The sequence below is a fragment of the Megalops cyprinoides genome, chromosome 3 (genome assembly GCF_013368585.1).
Source record: "Megalops cyprinoides isolate fMegCyp1 chromosome 3, fMegCyp1.pri, whole genome shotgun sequence".
NCBI classification, from domain to species: Eukaryota; Metazoa; Chordata; class Actinopteri; order Elopiformes; family Megalopidae; genus Megalops; species Megalops cyprinoides.
This window is the reverse complement of record NC_050585.1, coordinates 14375995-14393379: the sequence shown is the minus strand read 5'-3', so window position 1 is coordinate 14393379 and position 17385 is coordinate 14375995. Positions and strand designations below refer to the sequence as shown.

Below are 17385 nucleotides of genomic sequence, written 5' to 3'. Positions count from 1 at the left end.
ACGCTGTACTGTTTGTACAGAATAGGTTAAGTGTGATGAAATTAAATGCATGACCAGTTAGATTAAAGGTGGGTTGGGCTGGAGGCTGTTAGCCAGTGAACAAGTCTGTTGTGTCTGTCATGCTGATCCATTAAAGGAACACTGACTGACATACGTTCTGAAAAGGTTCATGAATAATATCTAAAATAATAAAAATAATTTTGATAGTGTATTTGCACCCACTATGTTTTTATTAGCACAGCTTGAATTGGCTGAAGTGCAATAACTTGGATGATTCTTTTTTTCTAGAACATTCTTGGATAGGTATAAACAGCTCATTTTAAAATTACTGTTCATATCACAATCAAAGCAAACAGAAATGTACCAAACCACACGTGGCATGTTGTGCCTCCATTACATATGTTGTGTACACACATTGGAATGAATCTTAAAGTGAAATGGGAATTATGTTCTAGCAGATACAATGAAGTCAGTGATTGTCAGTTATTGAGCTCAAAAGATAAACTATGTGAACAGCTCTTTTGGAAATCACATCTCTTTCAAAGTAATGACATGCCAGTGTTGTAAATGCAGTTGCATATTCTGGGAAAAGCCTGTTTTGTCCCCAGAGGCAAAATAAAACATTGCTTAGTGAGTCCAAGTGGTTAGATAAAAGCAGAGCTTTTGCCTCGGCTCAAGTGTTTAGCATTCCTCTAGAACATAAATGATCAAACTGCAGACATGTGTGAGTAAAATAAAAAAGTACAGATACAATCTAAAAATGCTTTCTGCGTAGGCTTTCTAAGCCAATATCTATCTCATTTCACAGGCTTTGAGATGGGAATATGGATCCGGAGATATGTGCCTGCCTTTTCCATTGAAAGCCCTGTGACTGGGATGATTATTTGAACTTCGTGTTTGAACACACCGTTTGCCCAGACTGGTCCTGTCTGGCGGCACAAAGATGGGAACAATCCCCCCCCCCACCGCCGTGCAGCGGAAGCTGCCTGAGAGACGGCCATCTCTGCCCGTGTTATTAGAGCAGTCTGAGGCAGTGTTCTGTGGGGATGAAGGGGTGGCAGTAATGGTGCAATATGTGCTGTTGATGGGGCTGCACTGAGTGATTATAAATGCTTCCTTGTGGGACAGGCGTACCTGGCATTGTGTGTGTGTGTGTGTGTGTGTGTGTGTGTGTGTGTGTGTGTGTGTGTATGTATTTGTGCTCACTGGTGCGTGTGTATAGCAGTGCCTTTCCTGACTGACCTACATGTCAGCTGTAATTACAGTGAGCGCCTCTTGGCCTGCTGCCTTCATTTCTCAGGCTACACTGCCTGTGCTAGGTGACAGCTACCTTTGAAAAAGGATAAATGTGTTTATTCCAAACTCAATGCCCCCTCCCCACTCTCTCTCTCTCTGTCTCTCTCTGTCTCTCCCTCTCACACACACACACACACACACACACAGACAGGTACACACAGGTTTCAGCAGCAGCAGGATCTGTTGTCTTTTGATTTCTCGGGGGGTGCATAAATTCCACATCTTTTAGTCAGTTAATGATGATTAACATGTGAGATCTGCAGAATCAGAGATGGGCACCTCTGAACGCAACTCTGACCACAGCTCTGTCCCCCTTGTTGGTATCAGCTTCCCAGAGGCTGATACGTACCCCATAGTTTGGACCGAAGACATTCAGGCAAATTGGATTCACTTCCTCTTTCAGCTGCCAGCCCTTGGAGGCAATTATGCCGTGGATCGTTTCCTTTGCAGAGCTGAAAATAAGCCGGTGATTCAAGATTTCCTTCCTTTCATTCTTTTTGCAGATCAATCTCACACACACTGTCTCCCTTTTGGGTGTGAGATATGTTTTTTCCCCTCTGTCTTGGTGTGTCTTCTGAGTTGGCCCTGTTCCACAGAGGATGGGTGAAGCAGAGCAGCTAACGGCACATATATCCTCACTCCTGTGGTCAAGGGGTCAGGTGTTCTTTTCTTGGCCCCAGCAGAGACAGCAAATCCCCTTTGGGGGGGGGGGGGGGGGGTCACATAATCAGGCAGCTCTGCCTGGCACGGTCCCCCCCCCCTAAAGAGCAATAGGGCTCACAGACCCATGGCACCGAGACCCCCGACTCACCCACCGGAGTCAGGTCCAGCAGCGTGAACTTGGCGAAGTTGTTCGCTAGCCATGTTGGGCAATTTCAGCCTCCGTCTCGCTGCCCGTGTGTTGGCGAAGGCGTATGAGCTTAACACCTGTGTCAGGGGATCAGGCTGCATGCATTCAGCCAGCACTCTCCACCGCCCCGGCCGTCGGCCGACTCCCAGCCCAGGCAGCACTAAGCTCCTTACCCAGAGTGTTAAACTCATTATATCACTCCTGCATCCCATCACCCTGCCTGGCGGAAGGTGCCGAGCACCGCTCCGTGCTGATATAGATTACTGTCTAAGGCCTGAGTCGGGGCAGGCTTTAATGCAAAGTAGGCCTCCTCCGTACATCCTTTAAAAAAAACGCTGTGAGTGCACTCTGGCTGTATCCATGCATTCCGTGCACCTGCCAGCTATCAGTAAGTCACAATAAAATAGCATTTATTTATTTCTTTATTTGGCGGAGGCCATTATCCGGAGTGACTTACAAGGTCGTTGTGGCGAGACGCATTTAATGCATTTTGTGTGAGCGACAGTAAGAAGAAGAACATAGGCACAGACTAGCCAGACGACTGCTGTTGAGCACCAAGCTGTAAGGCAGGGCTAAAATAAGCGCGCAGTGCTAGCCGTTTCAGTGTACACACAGAGCATAACAATTATCCCGAACAGCAACATCACCACAGTATTCACATGATGATGGACAATGACTCACGAGGGTGACATTACCTTGGGTTGTAATAACATGCTTGTAGCGCCTTAGTGCCCAGCTGCCGAGTGATCTGATACCAGTTGCTAGGCATTGAGTGTGTCCAGGGGTTTGGGAGCCGGGGTTAGGTCTGAAACAGGTGGGTTTTCATCCGGCTCCTACAGATGGTTATGGATTCTGCGGTGCTGGCAGTGGCGTGCTGCTCAGCCCGCTGTTTTGGGGGAAATGAAGGAGAGAGGCAAGATCTGGGATGTGGAGCTACAGATGATGAGGAACAGCCAGACAAGCGCAGGATGCTCAGTGCAGGTTTGTAAGGCCAGCTGTTGCATTGAAGGTGGGAGGTAGGGAGGAGCCAGGCCCTTGACTGCTCCGGTGGTAGGGAGAAAATTAGAGGTAGGACGCGGTCATGCTTTTGGAGACCCAAGGCCAGACCATCAGCAGTGCTCTGAACGTGTTGAAGTGGTCTGGCAGCACAGGCAGGGAGACATTTCCCATTACCAAGGTGAGAGTGGGACAGAACAAAGGTTTGTGAGCAGGAGATGAGAGTCAGGAGCAGCAGACACATACTTCTCATATTGGTGAGTAAGAACGTGCAGGGCCGTGTCACTCATGTTGTAGTTAACCTTTTAAAGGGACCTTTGCAGGCTGCAAGGCTCTGCTTTTCCCCGCTAAGGTCGGGGGGGACTTCAGTTTGCGGTGTAGGACTACCGAGGCCAAGTGAATTAATGTGCTGACAAGACCACTTCCTGAACCTCTCTGTTGTGCAGACTTTTGAACTGAGGAAATGATTAATTAAACAACAGTATGAATAACACTAAACGACACTGACGGATCCAAAGGAGGAGACCGTGGGTGTAGAGAATTTACCCTGGAGCCACATATTTTTTCTTTTGAAATGGAATTGATCTGAACAGGCTCCTAACAGGGTTATTTATGTTTGTAATCCATAGCTGCTTTGTGTTGTGAAGCTATGATCAGTCAGTCAATAAAATTGATTTGTATGTATAAAAAGGAAGTACAACAGAGCACTTGCAAAGAAAAGGGAAAAAAGCAGTGATACTTTACTAATGTAAATCGCTTACAGCAGTGTGCTGAGGGCAGAGAGATGGAACACACCTTACAGTTACATTTAATAAGGTATCACAGTTTGCAGTTTGCTCTTGAGGGTATTGAAAAAAACACAGAAGACTCATATGCAAGGGAAGCCTAAGCTGCCTAAGCTGTAGCAGATATACTGCTGTAAATCGGGTATAGGTTGTTGTGCTGCCAATGCAGAGGTCAGCAGCCTGAGGTCACAGAGTTCAACAATGCCCCTGTGCTGGTCAGGGTTTGAGTACCATTCTGTGTTTCTGCGGGTTAAAGCAGGTGTGGAAATGGACAGGGGGTTTTAGCAGGGTCTAGCAGAAGGCGGACATATTGAAGATGAATGGGAAGAGCTGGAGGGGTCACATGTACTAATAGGTTTGTAATAGGGGTGTGGTATGTTCACAGTATCTCAGTCTAGCCCACGCAAGTGACATTTGGATCCTTGGGTGCAGTGAACCTGAGACAGATGTGCTGATTGAGTCTCCTATCCCCACAAGTGATATGCAGTGATATGAAGTCACCTCCGCGCTCTGAAGCCAAAATGTAGCCCACCTGTTTTAACTCCCGATGGCCGGTGATTGTCCGCACGCATGGAAATATTCCTTGTTCCTCATAGGCATCAGTGCTCAGGAACTGAAGGTAAATCCAGTTTAATTCACCTGTTTTATTGATATAGATCGCTGCCCTGTCTGAAATCATCCAGAGCCAATCTAGACCATAGGCTTTAATTGCGTTAGGCTGAGCCGATACCCTTTGTGGCAGGACGCCTGCTTGTGTGAAATTTATACAGCCATATTTGCTAGTCCTCGTGCTTGAATAACCCCTTGGGGTCTGACTTATTTTTCCGAAAATACATTTTCCCCCACAGCCCCTCCTCCAGTCTTATATTCCATAAAGCTCCACTGCAGTCGGTGCCAAATCACTGCATCCCCGTTTCAACAGGAGGAACGGGTACACCAGGCGGTCCCAAACGATCGAACGTTTCTGTGTCCAAAGAGCCAAAAACCGTAAAAATTACAACAAACATTTTTTCAAATAAGTCCGTTATTTTAAATGGATCTATGTGTGCAAGCACGTATATTCCTTTCAGTATCAGAATGGTTGAAATATTATGATTCTCCCTTTTGTTAACTGTCGTTAATCTGTTTTAATCCATTTTACTGCGCTGTATTGTCGTGAAACCTCATGAAGCAGGCTTCTGCTCCAGCCAGCTTGTGTTGCTGTTGTATTATGCTGTGAATGACTGCCCCCTTTGATTAATGCTGTCTTGTACCTATTTCCAGGGCAAGGACAGCGATGAACTTGATGAGGTGACCGTCAGCATGGACAAAGATGGCTTCATGGACGAGTTTTTTGAGCAGGTGAGGTCTCTTTCTTTGGCCTGGTGTCTTTGTTTTGTTTGCCCTTGTTTTTTTTTCCCCCTTTACAGAAAGCAGCGAATTGAAAAAAAAACCTGTTCAGGGATCTGCAACCTTCCCACATAACCTCCCACTGCCTCCACAGTACCTGCCTGCATTTTTCAGCTCACACTTTGGCCTCGAAAATCACAGGTTACAGGTATGCCTGAAAGCAGTCAGCCTAATCCCTGGATAAGACAGCAGGGGCTCAGAGTTCTCGGGCTCTCCTCTCCTCCTGTCTCCCTCTGTGAATAAGCAATGGGTTGGGGAGGTGGCTGTGTCCTTCAGAGTCAGCGGGCACATCTCCACCATGAAATCGGCTGCAGGGGAAAGCATCCGCTCCTCTCCGAGCGTGGGGGTAGGGGACGGGCTGCGCTCCCGGCGCCAGGCCTCCAGCGGGCAGGTGCCATCTACAGCACAGCGGCAGGTACTGCGACACCCAGCTGCGAAAGCGCGTTACAGAGTGAAAAATTAAGGCGCCGCAGGACGCCCTGAATGACATTTGCTGAAGTGGCTTGCCCCGGCGTAATGAAATTGCATCGCTCAGCACTCGCAAAAGCGATGCGTCGTGAGGTGTGAGGCGCTTACATGAGGAGGCTCCACTTCATGTTCCTGAATGATGATCACTGATCAAGCAGTTCCTTCTGTGTTTCGCAGAATGTGTGTGCTCTTTAAGCAAGAAAACGGAGGCTTAAGTCTGCCTCTGACAAAATGCCTGCAAAAAGTTACAATAAGGAGCTCTGGGAGCCAGAGCTGGGCAGAAAATGAAAGGTCCAGAAAGTTCAATACCACCTGAAAATTATTTGGGGGAGGGGGATTTGGGGGTTTGTGTGATTCCGGTCTTAAATGAGCCTGCAAGTGACCTACTTTCAGATTTTTAATTATGGTGCAACGACTGGGAGACGATCATTCCCTCTTAATGCTTTTTTATCCCTACTAATAACTCTGCTGTGTGTCTTCTCGAGTGTGAGCACGCGTTGCCGTTTCGCGGGGCCGACTCCCGGGCCGAACGCAGCTGTGCCGAGCGATCCTCAGCCCGGAGGCAGGAAGTGTCTGTCCCGGAGCCGCGGCGCAGATAGCGTCCATCTGCGGCACACAGCCTCGCGCGTCACCGTCCTTCCGCTGTCGTCAGGCCTTTAATTAATGCATCTCTCAGCGCCGTTATCGTCTGATCACCGCGCTCCTCAGAGTCAACACCGACAGCCAGTTATCAGCCCGGCCCAGAGTGCGCACGGGCCACGGCCGTTGTTTGTCTTTGTGTCTCTGTTTTAGGATAATATACAAGTCATCAAACGTTTTGAGGCATGTTTAAATAACAGTGGCGCTCCAGATCTTTCAGACTCTGTCACACAGGAGCTCCCAATAGGCTGTGTCTGCATAAGTCCTGCCATTATTGTGTGCAGCTTCTGCGTCCCGGCCGTGTCTTGTCTGTGCTGACCTCACCCCGCTAGGGTTGAGCAGACACGCACAGAGGCTTGCTTCTTCTGACATCATTGTTTGTTCCACATAGCCAATCGTCGGATTAAAGTTAGGTCGGTGACCGGCCCAAGGCGCGAGGCGAAAAAAAAAAAAGCAAACAAGACGCAATCACTCATGAGGAAGTTTTCCCCCTCGAGGCTGCCGATAGCGCTGTCCTCCGTTTAACAGGGGGGCCTGCAGAGAGGCGGAAGGTGAGCTCACGCAAGCGTTGGCGCCCCGGCGTCAACAAAAAAAAAAAGGAGGAGGAAGTGGGTACGCTCTAAGCAAACACGATGGCACAGCCTACATTCTCTGTCTAAGTGATATTTAGATCACATCCCCGAAGGCTCCCCTGACTGTGTGTATCATCGAAAAAACTAATGAACACAGTGGCGGCGTGAGATGGAACAGTTTGTGAAATGGAATGACACGGTATAGTAGGTCACATTAATATGAGATGCGCGCCGGCTCCGCCAGCGAAAAAAGCGCTTCCTTAATGCTTTTTTAATGGGGCCGTTACACTTCCCTTCAATTACCTGACCTGCTCTCCGCAGCCTCCCAAGGCTCCTCTTTCATTTTCTGAACGTGCGGGTACGGAGATGCCAATCTTTTTTTCTTTTCAGATAGCAAGGCATCCTGTTTGAATGGGCCCTTGCATTTTTTACCACTCTGTAGGCTGGCTGCCCCCTTTTTGAGGTGAGCGGAAGGGCCCTATCCATCCATGCAGATGCAGTTAGCGTGAGACACAGACACACCTGCACTGGAGAATAACCCCACATCTGTCAGGTCAGAGGTCAGGAGGGAGGCATCGGGAGATATGAGTTGGTTTTTCTTTTTTAAATGAGAAGTAGTCCTGAGAACATCTTGAAAGGACACAGCGCAGCACTCGGCGAAAGTCTCGTTTTCGCCATAACAGCGCTCAGGCTCCTGTCGGATGCCGCCTGCTGTAAGGTCAAGCGGGGGTTTTGCAAGGATGTCGCAAGTGACGTCTGCTGCGAGACGCGCCTGACGCCGTCGCCGGGAAGCACAGGCGAGAGGGTGAGGACGCGCATCAACACGTCGAGGAGCCGAGGCACCTCTGCGAAAACACTGCGCGGAAACGCTATTCCTGTGTGCTCCCGCGGAGCCGTCACGAACAGCGGTCTAAGTATCCGGCTGCGTGAGGCTTCCGTCTCTCCGCCGTTACATCTCCCTCCTCGTTTTTCATTATTTGTCATCGTAGCCCGCCCCTGCACGCCACCGCGATTCTGCGGGAGATGATAATGGAAGGCCCTCGTTACCACGGCGGTGGCGGCGGCGTCTGTCTCGGAATGCAGAACGCTCCCACTCCAGTGGGTTGACTTGATGAGAAGTGCAAGAAAGAGAATTCGCACGCTCTCCGGGCTGTGACAGGAAGCAGCGTCGCCGTTGTCCGTGCTTGACCCCCCTCTGCCACCCCCCGCCCGTGAGAACGCTGTGGAGCACGTCATCCCTCTCTCCTCTGTTCATCCTTCTTACACACACACACACACACACACACACACACACACACACACACACACACACCTTCCAGTTTCTGCTAGAGAAAGCAATTAGATTTATACTGTGCTGTGGGCCTCTAATTAAGAATGCAATGTTCCACCCAGCGGGAGGCCATAGACCTGAGATTATAATGTAATTGTGAAAGGTATTATTAATGTTAGTCCTGAAAGCAAACACTATCAAATCTCCCAGATATGGAACTGTGGAGTGAGGACCCCACTGCAGACCACATAAGCCTTCCTGACACATTTCCCCTTCAGACACGTAACTCCTCTTACTAAAAAAGGCAGTTGGTTAAAACTCTTGTGTAAGATTAATTAATGAAGTCATTACAAAAGAAAATGTCATTTAATGTTATTAGTTGACAGAATTGTGATGCAGTGTTGTTAGAGAGGCAAAAATGCATGAATTAAATACCAGAGGGAGGTGTTCGGTTTCAGGAATATATGCTGCTTCGGTTGGTATCAGGTTACAACAACAAAACCATCCCTCTAGCAATTTGCCGTTTCCTTGATTGTGCAGCATTTATTTGACTGAGCTGCTTTTAATCAGTTATGCAGTCAATTTAAGTCATGTGTTTGATGTTTTTTTAATTGTAAAAAAAAAAAAAAGTAAATCAGTATTAATGGATTGCTACTGTGCCCTGCATTATGGGAATGTGACATCATACCTCAAAATACAGAAATCTCCCTATGCTTCCAATCCTCAGACCTGGCGGAAAAAATAAAGCACTGAGACCTACTTGAATGATGGGGTGTTGTGGAGTTATCCTCACTCCGCTCAGAAAACAAATACACTTACCTTTGTCTGTAAGATCGTTAGCAGTGGTTCCTTATGCATAACGTGGTCCCCGGCTAAGGGTGTGCATGAGGTGAAAGGGTTAAAGTTCACCGAGCTGTGGTATCGCATTATCCCGTCTGTATAGAAGGGTCATTTCCCGGGCCGCTGTTGTCATCATTGGCAATCAGTGCCGGGGACAGCTGGTCTCGGGCAGCGGTATGGGCGAGGAAGCGATGCGAGGCCTGAGGGGTGACGCTGGGCTGCCAGCGGCTGGGAGCGCGGGCCCTGCCGAGGGGCGGGTTGATGACATGATGGAGAGGGTGTCCAGGTGGCCCTGACTCCACTGCTCCTTCTGTTGTGCCTGGAGTGCAGCGCTGTCTCTGAAATACAGCTGAGACCAGCAGCCAGATGTGCTCCATTCTGCTCTGTTGCAGAAGTACTGTTGCTGCACACACACACATACACACACACACACAAAAAGACATAAACAACCCCTTTCTCTGACACACACACGTACACATATACATACCCTTTGTCACACACACACACACATAGTTCTCCCTATAACTCCTCAGGCAATCACACCCAGCCTGCGGTGACCGGCTGCCGTTTCCAAACGGCTCTGCCCGCATGCGCCTTTCGCCAAGATTCCGACGCCTCAGACTCTGGAAATGCAAATGCAGCGAAGCCCCCGTTCGCCCGCTGGAAAAGAGCCAATCACGCGTCATGTATTTGAAAAATGCAGATCCAATCACCAGGCAATTAAGGAGATAATGGGCAATTAAGACTTGGAATGGGAGAAAGTGATCGGCAGGCCTGGTGGGCAGGATGCTGCCGGAGATCCGCCGTGCGGCGAGGGGTGTGCCTCTGACAGATGCACCGCAACTTCACATCTCGGTGGCTTCGGATCATTAGTGCCTTCTCCCCGGTGCTGTTTGTTGCCGCTCATTTATTTTCCATATCCTTCTTTAGGAAAACATTTAAAGCGGCTGCCGTCTGCAGCTCGGGCCCCCTTTTGCATTGTATTTCAACAGGTTCCTTCAGGTGGGGAACACATTACCCTCCAATCCCTTCCTCTCTGTGTTTGCTGATCGAGTGGCCACTTTGTTTCCTGTGTTCTCAGTATTTGCATCTATACTGGGGCTCCAATGAGCCATGCTCGCCCTTGTAAAGCTGTCAGCTCTCAACTAAAGGGGTTCCCGACTCGCTGCATTTGATTTAATGAACTGTGACGATTTCACATCAAAACTAAATTTGATGAAAGCAAATTCAAAGTGGAAATGGGTCCTGCTGAAGCGTCTAAATTCTTCTTTCTGAACAAACTGATCACTCCTTCTTCAGGAAAGGAAAAGTCTCGAGTCTACCGGGGAAGGTCGTGCATATCCAAGGTCATCTGAAAGGAGATGAGAAAAACAGAACCTAGAGAAAGATTTTGGCTGGACATGCCAACATTACATCTGGCCTGTAGTTGCATTGCATTGACTTGGTGCGTACTTAGTACATCCAACTTAACATTTCCCCTGGTGGTTGTTTTTAATCCCTCTTTTTGCTTTTTCCCAGAAAGCATAAAATTCATTTCTAGCTCTTACTGGATATACAGCACATGAAATAGTAATTCAGAGGTACAGTTCTGCGCAGCGCTGTGAACAGCTCAGCTCCCAATAGACTGTAAGCACAACCGGAGCCTGATGTTTGTGGAGGCATCGAGCAGACTGAGAGATTGACCCGAGCGACGGTGGAGTAAATGGGGTACTGCCTGTAACAGGCTGAAACTGTGGTCACGCTGCCTCTTATACCCACGATGCCTTGCAGGTGGAGGAGATCCGCGGGTTCATCGAGGCCCTCTCGGAGAAGGTGGAGGAGGTGAAAAGGAAACACAGCGCCATCCTCGCTGCGCCCAACCCTGACGAAAGTAAGAGGCCGGGGGGCCGGCGGGTGGGGGGGCACTCGCGCTGGCATGGGAACGGGGCCTTTTAAAGGTCTCATTTAATTGTCTGTCCGAAATAAATACGTTCTGCTAACGTGTGTTTTTCTTTTTTGAAAGCTCTCCAGCTCATGGACTAAGGTCAAATTCACACTCGGGTAACATTCTTGTTTTGTGTAATATGCAGCATTCAGTTTACTTGGGAGACAACACTGGCTGCGGGTGCCTTCAAGCAAACCCTGGAAAGATGGCGTAGCGCTTTCAGTGGTATGAAATTGCTGACTGACATGGCTTGACAGCTTGTGAAGTGTGACACCCCTGTCCCCATAAATAGGCCTATATATTCAGTTACACTCATCTTTCCTCGACCAGGCAGGCAACTAGGATATTTAAATATGGAGGTGAATATGCTTCATCTGATCCAACGTATTGTCCAAGTGGAAAGGGTGGTTTCCCACATCTGATATGGAATGATAAACATGTTATCTCGCAGAATCATGCCGTGACAAAGGTGATTGTGGGAAAAGCTGAAGAAACTACTTTATGGCAGCCAGCCCTCATAAATCACATGTCAGGGAGGTTACTGTATGCATTTTCCCCAGGCCGGGTCTGTACTTTTTCTCATTCGACCGATGCCTCTCATTATTCATTGGCATATAAAGGTTACAGGGGGACCATCCGTCTCCTCTGAACTCTCTTGCCCAGCAGCCGTTGATCGATCCCAACACCCTCTCGGCTTGGGTGAAGTAATTTACCCCGTTGGCACTGTAATCCCAAACCGGCCGGACAAGCCTCCTCCTGTACCGACTTAACAATTTAGTTTGACAGTTTTTCGCACAGTCTCTGCTTTATTGAGGGTTTATTGCTCCTTGCTTTCAGATTTAACGGTTTAGAACGGCACCTGCGCTCCGTCAAAAAACACTGTTTCTTAAGGGGTCCTGGGGTAAATCTGCAATCAATACCGGGATTAATGCAATGGATTGCAGCACAGGCACCACTTCTTAAGACGTCAGTCTAATTAATTCATTGCTTGGCAGCGCTGGGTTCCATTGTGGTGACTAATGCCTGCGTGTCATGCTGTGGTGGCAGGCACTCCAGGATCAGTCCCTTTCTGAGGTCATAGTGCGATGACCTGTCTGTGGGGCTCCTTTACTCTGATCTCAGGTCTGCTCTTTGTGGTGCGCTGACAACTGCAGCATGCAGATGCAACCCACACATGTTTGTTGGGGATCAGATGCCCAGGAGTGAGATTAATCCTGGATTACACACTTCTCTCACGTTGCATCTTACACCTGACGCAGGGTGTATCTTGGGAACATGTTCCCCCATGGGATCTGGAGATGGTTACTGTGAGGGTACAGAATGCAATGTTCCACAAAGTGGACCACAGTACTGATTGTGCGTTTGTGTGTGTGTGTGTGTGTGTGTGTGTGTGTGTGTGTGTGTGTGTTGTGCAAATGGAAAGCAGTGAATTGGAGATACGGTAGGAGTCGCTTGGCCCTGCTGCCGGGTAGAATGAGTTGTGTGTGTGCTGAAGGGAAGCAGCAGAATGGCTTGCTGGGAGTGAGGGAGAGCCCTGCAGAGACAATTCATTAGTGATCCTAGGTTAGGCCCAGTCCAGCTCTCTGCTCCGCGATGCCTGCTTCCTGCTTCCTCTCTCCCTGCTCATGGTAAAGGCCATGTGCAGCTTAATTAGCGCATCCTGGAAGTAGACTGGGAAATTACACCCCGTTGGTCAGCGCTGAGCACAGATGAGCCTTAATGCTTTCGCAGCGTTGCGCTGCGGCCGCAAGTGTTGCGGTCATAATGTTGCATTGATGGAGGATGGTGAACGATGCATTGTGAAAACGTTAGCAGAGACAAGAAAGGTGTATAAGTATCATCCTTTTTGTCTGCATTTCTCTGGATTGGGTTTTATTACTGTGATGGACAGTAACTGAGAGCACATACAGTCTTACTTTTAATAGCTCCTCTAATGAATTTCAGTCAGTTTGTAATAACCTCGTCTCACATATATCTCAAAATGTAATAGCCTTATTTTTAATTAACTCCTCTAATAATACCTAATAGTTCCTTCTTTTAATGGGATTGAACAACAGCACATAAACGTGTCTCATTTGCTCCTTGGTTTACTGTGAGGTTGCAAAGCATGATGGGAGTTTTATTGTCATACCTAATCAGGTACTACTGTATTTTGCACATTCACCATTAACACAGGGTAAGAAACTAGAAACTAAGTGTATTAACGGGGGTTTTTGATGTATGCAGTAACCAGACTAACTCTTCCTGGCTCTGATGTGATGGGGAGTGTTGACAAAGCCATGTCAAGGTGCGAAAAGGTGAATTTGACCCATTTTCACAGAAGCACCTATGAAGCCTGCTTTGCCTGTGTTCACAGAGGCGGTTTCCGAGGGGAGGAAAAGTACAGCCGTTTGGGGGCACTGTGACAGCCGCCCTGGTGACAGGAACGTGGTCTCACAGAGGCAGTGACAGCTGAGGAGATTTGATTGGGCTCCTTTCTGCACATAACGACCTTCACTCAGGATAATGAATGGAGCTGTTGTCGCTGGAGAGCCACGTGGTCGTGGCGGGCCACAGCAAAGTGACAGAGGAACCTCTTGACGAGGTTGACGAGGGGACTCTTTTTTTTTTTTTTTAGCTCGTAAATATTCCATTGGGCGGCGTCCTATAGGGGACTTAAGACGGCTGTATGAAATGCGTAGGTCTGGCCGAAGGCAATATGAACAGCCAGTATCAACAGCAGTGTCATTTTAAGGATAATAAGTACAACGTTAAGAGGAAGAGAAATTGGATGTTTGTTTATGGTAGTGTGTGTTGCTTGTAGCTGCAGTGGCTGACCCTCTTAGCTCATTACTACCATGATGTGTATGGAAACCCCCCATCTCCATTAGCTACATCCCCACGGGTGTTGTCTGATGTGCTGGGGAATGGACACTGTTATTCCAAAGAGTAAAAAACAGAACCCCCCCCCCCCCCCCCCCCACCAATCTCCCCCAGGGAAAATCCCTCCATTCTCCTCTCTGCCAGGAACCCCATCGGCGTGTCCTTGTCAGTGATCGGCTCTCCTTTTATTACGCCCAGGTGGTAAATCAGGGCCATTATCTGCGCGTCACAGAGTCGGCCTGACAGCGCGAGGGGGCCGTATTTCACTATAATACCCACCCCTGCCAGCTGGATGGTCCTGATATGAGTGGGCTGTGGGGGTGGGGGGTTGGGGGCGGGTGTTGGGAGACCAAGGGTCTCAGGTGGAGGCAGTGAGGCACTCCGTGAGCACGGGGTGGGGGTTGGGGAGTGGGGGGCTGCTAACACCCCCCCCCCCCCCCCCCAATGCTCCAGCCAGTAGAGGACCGAGGCTGCCAATTGCAGTGCTCCCTGTGACCCTGAAGCGAATGCAGGGTTAGCTGGGAAGGTGAAGCCCCAAGGTACATTTACAACAGCACATGCCCACACTGCCTCTCCTCAGAGTGCCATCATTAAAACACTGTTTTCCCAGCAGCCGAAGCCCTGTGTTCCACAGTTAACTGCTTTTACGATCCTACTGCTTTCCCTGCTCTTGCCCCTAATCCTCTCGCCGCCACCCCCCCCCCCCCCCCAACCCAATTCTGGCTCCTCTCTCTTCTGTTTAGTGTGCTTAGTGTGTCACAAAGATATTTGTGGTGTTCTCTAATTACTGTCCTGCCTCCCACACAGCCCAGTTTAAAACGCCTGGCCCTCTTGGGTGTATTTTACACAGCTGTGTTCTCAAGTCCTAATGCAGAAACAGGTTTTGGTAAATAAGAACCAACAACAGCAGGCTGATTCAAATCGCACACTGTGAATACATTAAGCTAAATGAACTGGCCAGGCATTTTTGAATGATAACAGACTTTCCCACCAAACACACAAAGGCCTTTAAACAAGTGTACTGGAAGTGCATTGATTAAAAAGCCATTTAATGTTTAGCAAATGTGTTTTCTGCCAAATGGCTTAAACCCTGTTGCTATTCAAATGGGTTCCCACATGCCCTTCTGAAGCAATAGCTTGTGGTGGTTTTTTTTTTCCCCAGTTCCGCAACAGTGAGTGATGATGACTACTGTCAAGCCAGAAAGCGTGAAGCAGTCACGGACGTCGGTGCGCTGCGCCTGTGTCTGAATGGCTGAATTCAGAAGAGAGCTTTAAATCCATAAAAAAGCTTAATTTACCTTTCTCCCTCTGAGCCTTTTGCAGGTGGAGGTTTCGTGCGGAATTGGAATGGCTTTCAGTCAAAGTCCACAGCAATGTAAACAGAATGCTGAGCCTAATATCGATCTTAGTGCCGCCACCTGTCACTCCGATGAAAGATTCATCGGGGACGGAATAGGGCCATCAGAGCATATACGGGCGAGGCTATAAGAACAAACGGGATTAGTCAGATGCTGTTTTCTGGAAGGCCACTGTGTCCTCCGATTCCTGTTCCAGCTCAGCCCTATCTGACTTCAGAGCTCTAATTATTAAACCACATGGATGAATTATGCATCTCTCTCCTGGTCGTTAATGGGCCGTGACTGGAGGGCAACTTTCACCTCATGTCAAAAGGTCCTTAAGAATACCTATTAAGCAAGTAATTGGGTCATTTTGGCAAGTTACAACGGAGCAGGAGTGAAAATAATGCAAGCTCTCTGGTGCTGCTAATATCCCAAGATATTTTTTGCTTCGTTGTGTTGTCTGGATGGGGGGAGGGGTCTGCATACTCTAAGCGCTGGTCATTTGTAGACCATCATCTATGTTTCCTCATAAGGATATAAAATGTATTATATGTCAGCATAGCTCAATTTGTTTTGGAGAGGATGAAAATTAGCATGTGACTCACAGGAGGATATTGCTCTTCATTTAATGTATGCAGTATTTTACATAATTTTGTAAAACACGGTTTGAGATTAAATTACTAAATGACTAAGTTTCATCATAAACTCAACATAAAATGTTATGAATTATTTTACATATTGGCGTTTTATTTGTCAGTCTGTGTTTTCCCCCATTACATCGGGAGAGATCATCTTGATTTTCTGTGTGTATTTATATGTCTGTGAATTCCTCTCCCTCAAGGCTCCTTCACACTTAAAGGTTCCGCTGTAATGGAACAGTGGCGCTGATCACATGTCACGCTGTTGCCCTTTGACCTTCCGTTGTAGCTTATGGGATTTCTGGGAGATGGTTGTCCTTGGTTGTTTCAGGTGAGTAACCTGAGAGCCCCACTGGGAATTACAAGATGGAAAGCGCAATCTGTTGGACGCGGACTCTGTGTAGCTCCTGTCATTTCTGTCCGCATATACATCCAGGGCCATCTGAACATACACTCCACTGCGCAGAGTGGTGGATGGGGTCAAACGGGGGCATAGCAATTGTTAATCTGTTCGGATATCCAGACACGAGTCTTGCACTGCGTACTGAAAATCAGCCAGAGAAATAATTGGACACGGTTATTTACTTTAACTTCAGGCCATGCGCCGCGCTTCACTTTTCTATTGAAAGCAACATAAGACGTTGCCGCTGAAAGGAACCTCCTCTGCTCAATTCTGGGAAATTGTCGAAGTTCTTTCCTATGAGATCAAAAGCACTTTTCATGCTGTGTCCTCACCGAGCTAAAATGGACTTTCAGTCAGCATAATGCCTCCTTGGTGTTAATCAGTATCTTTTAGAGTGTCTGAGTTGCGCGGGGCTGTGGTGTGGGTAGAGGCACGGGCAGCCGCCTCTATTGAACCGCCTCTATTGAACCGCCTCTGATTTAGTGCGGTGGAAGAGGTATTTGCCTCTGTCATTCATTCACCCAGAATGTGGCTCTCCGTGCTTTATGGAGCCCTTCAGAATCTCCAGTTAAAGGGCCAAACAGTCTGGCGCTGCCGCAGGCTTGCGTTGTGCATGGAACAGGCTGCATGCTGGGGACGCTATGGCACGACCGACGGACTGATTCACTTCTCAACCCCCCCCCCAACAGCCAGGGTGAAAATGTCTGCAACAACACGGGCCATTAACATCGGTTGAAATTTACCTTTTTTTTTTTAATGTGGAGAGACAGGCACTAATGTGTCGCTGTCGTGTTGGGCGTTTTGCTTGCCGTATTTTGCAGCCATCCGACGCCCCCGCAATCTAAACCCCCCACCGTGAGTGTGTGGTCCCGTCTAGCCCCGGCTCCTGTGCGGATGCCGCGTTGTCACGACAGCTGGATCCGCGGCGACGTGTCGCAGCTGTCTCCCCTGCACCTGCACTTGTGGAGGGGACTTGTGCAGGAATTGTGCGCGTGCTCCCCCGGCCTTGCGTTGTGCAAACAAATAGGTTTCCATCACGAGAACACCTGCGTCTGTTTGCAGAGGATGACGAGCTTGTCAGTGCCGATATAGTCGCATAAATGGCAGCTATTG

General features: G+C 48.5%; 1 protein-coding gene across 1 annotated transcript in view; it reads left to right on the top strand.

Moving 5' to 3' along the window:
- The window catches only part of LOC118774650 (syntaxin-1A-like), an 82899-nt gene that overhangs the window by 14008 nt on the left and 51506 nt on the right, over positions 1-17385 (top strand). Inside the window, exons 2-3 of the mRNA XM_036524037.1 lie at positions 5191-5268; positions 10876-10975. Coding sequence (XP_036379930.1) covers positions 5191-5268; positions 10876-10975 — 178 coding nt within the window. The remainder of the gene's footprint in view (positions 1-5190; positions 5269-10875; positions 10976-17385) is intronic.